The 4959-nt window shown below is 39.6% G+C and overlaps 1 protein-coding gene across 1 annotated transcript; it reads right to left on the reverse strand.

The window, feature by feature from the left end:
- Positions 1–567: 567 nt before the first annotated feature.
- Positions 568–2532, reverse strand: LOC108382425 (aminopeptidase M1-like; the record flags this gene model as incomplete). The annotated part of the gene is made up of 4 exons (XM_017638798.1): positions 1556–2532; positions 1327–1482; positions 784–1258; positions 568–707 (listed from the first exon to the last, which is right to left on the reverse strand). Coding segments are annotated over exons 1-4 (1334 nt in total), but the record flags the coding sequence as incomplete, so codon positions are not given.
- Between the last annotated feature and the right edge of the window lie 2427 nt (positions 2533–4959).

Genomic DNA, 4959 nt, shown 5'->3' on the forward strand with positions numbered 1-4959 from the left:
TTTTGAAACATAAAAAAGTGTTTTCTCGAGGAAAAGGCATGAATATGTATATGATAATTTAAGATTCGACTGTAAATGCCGAAGATTTGACGAAAAATATAAAAAGCAAGTCCCAAGTTCGGCAAAAAAAAGAAATAGAGGTATTCTCGAAGTTTTGCAAAACCCTTACACGGTGCACGGCTTGCACGGTCCCCATGGAACAGCTTTGAAAACCGTGCAATCTGCGCAACATGCAAGGGCTTTGCTAGACTTCAGGAATATCCCTAATCGGAAGTCTGTTTCACTCACTCACATCAAGAATTTTTCCTTACCTCAATTTCTGATGTGTTAGAGTAAAACCGACTTCAGATTCATGGTCAGCGCATCAAAATACATACATGTAGAAAAATTAGTCTGCTACCCGAACCCCGAATTTTTTTTTGTGGCCGTGTTATCTAGTAAATTTGTATTAATTGGCATATCTTCTGATATTACTCTACGTTTGCTAGCTGTATCTCGCTAGAGATTTCTTAAAGAAGATATGCGAACTCTAATCCACTAAAATTTAGTAAAATCAGGGACCGTAACCGTTNATAGCGGCTGGAGATCTCAGATGGCGTTTGCACATAATGACTCATTGGATTCATTAGACCTGTACCATCGGCGGTAAGTGCGCGTTGATAGTCGTCGGTGAGGAACATCTGATAGATATCCCATTCAGGATAGGCCTAGTAGGTGTAAAGAAAACAAAATTGAAAATAAAAGCAGCCTTAAGCTAGTAAAATATCCCTTTCAAGCGCTTACCGCATCGGTTGCCTGCCAGGAGAACAAGGTGGCAAAACCTTCCTTAAGCCAAAGGTACGTCCACCATTTAATGGCTACCAAATTACCAAACCACTGATGACAGTATTCGTGTGCGATGATTGTGGCAATATTTGTTTGTGTACTAGTTGTGGATGTGTTCTTATTATATATTATATATTCTTCGCGATATGTAACTAAACCCCAGTTTTCCATGGCACCAGCTGCAAAATCTGGCACGCCTACTTGATACATTTTTGGTAGTGCGAAATCCACATCATAGTATTCGATAAGTCGCTGCAGCAGCAACAAACCGGAAACCAAACCGAATTCCTGACCGCTTACAGTGCCTGGTCGTGTGTAAACACGTTGTGGGCGTGAATACAGTACGCCTTCTGAATATTCAAAATCGGACACAATAAACGCTACCAAGTAAGTGGGCATATTAACCGTCTTCTGGAAGACAGAGTAGCCGGGTCTAAATGAGAAAAAAGGAACATGTCATTGCTTTACATTTTTTTTTCAAAAGATAATAATGCACTCTACCTGCTCGCCTCCTCGTCCAAAGGCATATTCGATATGGCATTATATGAGGGATCATGATTAATAACGATGGAGAATGTTGCACGCTTGGCTGGCTCGTCGTAGCAAGGGAAGGCATGGCGCGCATCGGTCGACTCGAATTGCGTCGTTGCTATATACCTGAAGGTACGGAATATATGAAATTCTGCATATAAAAAAAAATGCCTGCGATATAAAACAAGTGTGCACTCACCGTTCCGTGCCGTTGTCATCATCGTAGGTGGATAAGTAAAATCCACCGTTATCAGTACGCAATTCACCTTGATAGGCGATGGTCAAAACCCAGCTGCTGCCTTTATTGAACGTTAACGATTGGTTCGTTGGCGTTAAGCTGAGAAATTCTCGTTCCTCTTCATATGAGATATTTAACGCTTGAATTTGTCCTCCCGTTACCGAAGCGTTTGAAATAGTTGCCGTGAAATTACTTAGCTGACGCGCATGCAAAACTATTGTTCTTGTATCTTCGTTAACGTTTATTTGAATTTTAACTGTACCATTGAATGCCGTTGTGCCATTGTGCACATTCGTTGTCACTTCGACGTCGTAGTGCACAGGTTCAGTTGTGTTCGGCAGCCGATAGTCCAGGACTGCACGCGCTGCACCGGAGGCAACAATTTTCCCATCTACGATGCGTGCGGAAGGATTCTCTCCAAAGAGTGGTGGAATGCCGTGTGTTGCCGCTTCACAGGATACAATGAAGGCCAATGAAGTGGCCAAAAGGACTGCAACACTCACGTTCATTTTGTTGCGGTACATTACGCGATCAGCTAAGCGGCCGCAACACAATTAACAAAATTTTCAGCTCCGAACGGAGGAATAGCCTTTTAAGATTGCTAAGTTAGAGCTGGAAATTGTTATCTTCGAGTCATAAGTTAATTTGTAAGTGTAGGTTTTTATGACCGTAGGGTTTGATTAGAAATGCTTCAGATGTCGATTGTTTCAAAGACGCTGCTACATACTTATTTCATTATATACGCGCATATCATAAATATGTACATACATATATAAACCCATCGTAAATTTGAAGTACATACATATAAATGGCATATGTTCGAGTGATCAACTGGACTCTTGAAAGCACAATGTTTCACCATGTTAATAAACGCTTTGTGAAGATTATCTACACACATATATAGAGGAAGTCGCTGTGGCTTTATACATATAGATATATATATATATATATATANACACATATATAGAGGAAGTCGCTGTGGCTTTATACATATAGATATATATATATATATTGAAACGATCTTAAAGTATATCTAAGAGTGGCGTGTAAGTTGATTGCTAAATATCTTATTTATTATTTTTCATTTATCTTCTTATGTATATGTGACATACTTTTTAAATAAATATGACCCTTGAACTAGTTTTACTAAATGAGCTTTTATTTAAGTATATTCATACACATGTGTAAAATACATTATGATACTTGAGTGGATATTTAATTGGTCTACATACATACTTATGGGCAGTCGCTTGGCCTGTGTATGCATTATGATGCGCATATGTCCGGCGAGAGCACCAGTGGTGATTCTAGAACCTATAGATAACCTAGGATAGCCTAGCGTACTCTCTTATACTTTTCCAGATATGGCTTTGGCAGATGAAAGGTATTATTATACATGAATATGGAAATGTTAAGAACCCAGGTCCAATCATACCACTTCCCCAGAGAAGATAGGAACAAGGTAGTTGCTTTCGAGAAGAAATTTGAAATATAGTTCTGCAGCAAAGTAACCTGGACTTACTGAATTATGGAGATGTACATGCAAGTTTTATGCAGATGGCTCCAACAACTCAAAAGGTATTCGGACTGGTATTTATGGGCCTCGGATGGCTCCAACAACTCAAAAGGTATTCGGACTGGTATTTATGGGCCTCACATGAGACTATCCGTGGAAATGGAAAACTTTCCGAGCATTTTTCAAGCCAACGTCTTGGCTATAAGACACATGCAGAATGTACTTGGGTAGAAACTACTGTAATGAGAGAATTTTAATCCTTAGCGACAGTCAGGCGGCACTCAAGACTGCTTTACACTATGGGGCAAATTACCTCTAGTCCTTCAGTTCATTTACAACCTTAACGCACTTGCTAAGTACAATAATAGTCAGCTACTTTGAGTACCAGGTCCCGAGAGAATAAAGTAGTAAAAATATGAAAGCCTTTCGACGATGCCATACAAGAAGACTTCTTCTTCNATATATATATCGAATTTGTAGCAGTTATCAAAAACTAAAACTGCGATGTTAACCCAAGATATAACTGATTTATTACTGATCTAATACAAACCAGGACTCTTTCGTTATTGCATTTCGTAACAAAAAACCTTGAAAAAATTGATTTTGGTTTTATCAGGCGTGATTATTGCAGAGCTATAGACTCCATACAAATAGATAGCTTTGATATTTAACTCTTAAAATCTCTTTTACGCGTACAAGTACGATCTCAAAGGACGCGTTTTTGTATGCTTGCGTTAGCGGTGGGCGCGGCTTATAACATATTAGGCCTCATGCATAATAAGTGAGTTTAAGCTCCGAATCAATTTTCAGAACAAATTCTTGAGCTTGAGCTCACCCCTTCAGTGGAAAAACTGAATCTGAGCTTAAGCCCACTTTTTATACATAAGGCCCATTATCTTATAATTTACCTGAAAGGTGAGTCTTATAGTGGGACGTACTCAAGGTACGAAAACCACACTATATAAGTCATTGATCATGTCCGTGCTGGTATATGGCGCAGAAGCATGGACAATGACAACATCCGATGAGGCGGCTCTTGGAGTATTTGAGAGAAAGATTTTGCGGAAGATTTGCGGACCTTTACGAGCTGACGACGGCGAGTATCACATGCGATTCAAAGATGAACTGTATGAGCTTTACAAGGACATGGATATAGTGCAGCGAATTAAACTAAACGGGCTCCGCTGGCTTGGTCATGTCGCTCGAATGGACACCGACGCTCCAGCTCTGAAAGTATTTAACTCGGAAACCGCCGGTGATAGCAGAGGAAGACAAAACCCCCCACTGAGATGGAAAGACCAGGTGGAGAAGGACTTGGCTTCACTTGGCATTTCCAATTGGCGTCAGTTGGCACAGAAAAGAAACGACTGTCGTGCTTTGTTGAACTCGGCAAAAATCGCTTATGCGGTTACAGCGCCAAATAAGAAGAAGAAGAAGAATGTTCAATATTTGGTTTCGATAGGTACATCCGTTTCTGAGAAATTGAATTTTGTACACCTCCACCCTAAAAAGGCGACGACTGAACATGGGTTAGGTTTTAGGTTTTTTTATGAAGGAATGAGAAAAAAGTAGAATTTATTCGTTCTTCCGAATAGGTTTGGTGCAAAAATCTTGTTCGTACCTAGGAAGGTATTAGGCAAGTCTCAAAATCAAGTGTGTTATACTTTTTGTCCAAAAAACATTTGTTTTCAACTTATTTTAGGACCAAAATGACGAAAAAGTGCCATTAGCCTGGTCATTGGATCTCACAGAACACCTTGATAGCAATTCCTAGTGAAATTTATAAAAAAAGGCTATGCGGCTGATAAATAGGTCTCAAATGAGAAGATTTAATGGTGAAACAATTCGT

Source organism: Rhagoletis zephyria, unplaced genomic scaffold, assembly GCF_001687245.7.
Source record: "Rhagoletis zephyria isolate East Lansing unplaced genomic scaffold, Rhagoletis_zephyria_1.1 Rzeph_scaffold_26917, whole genome shotgun sequence".
Lineage (NCBI taxonomy): Eukaryota > Metazoa > Arthropoda > Insecta > Diptera > Tephritidae > Rhagoletis > Rhagoletis zephyria.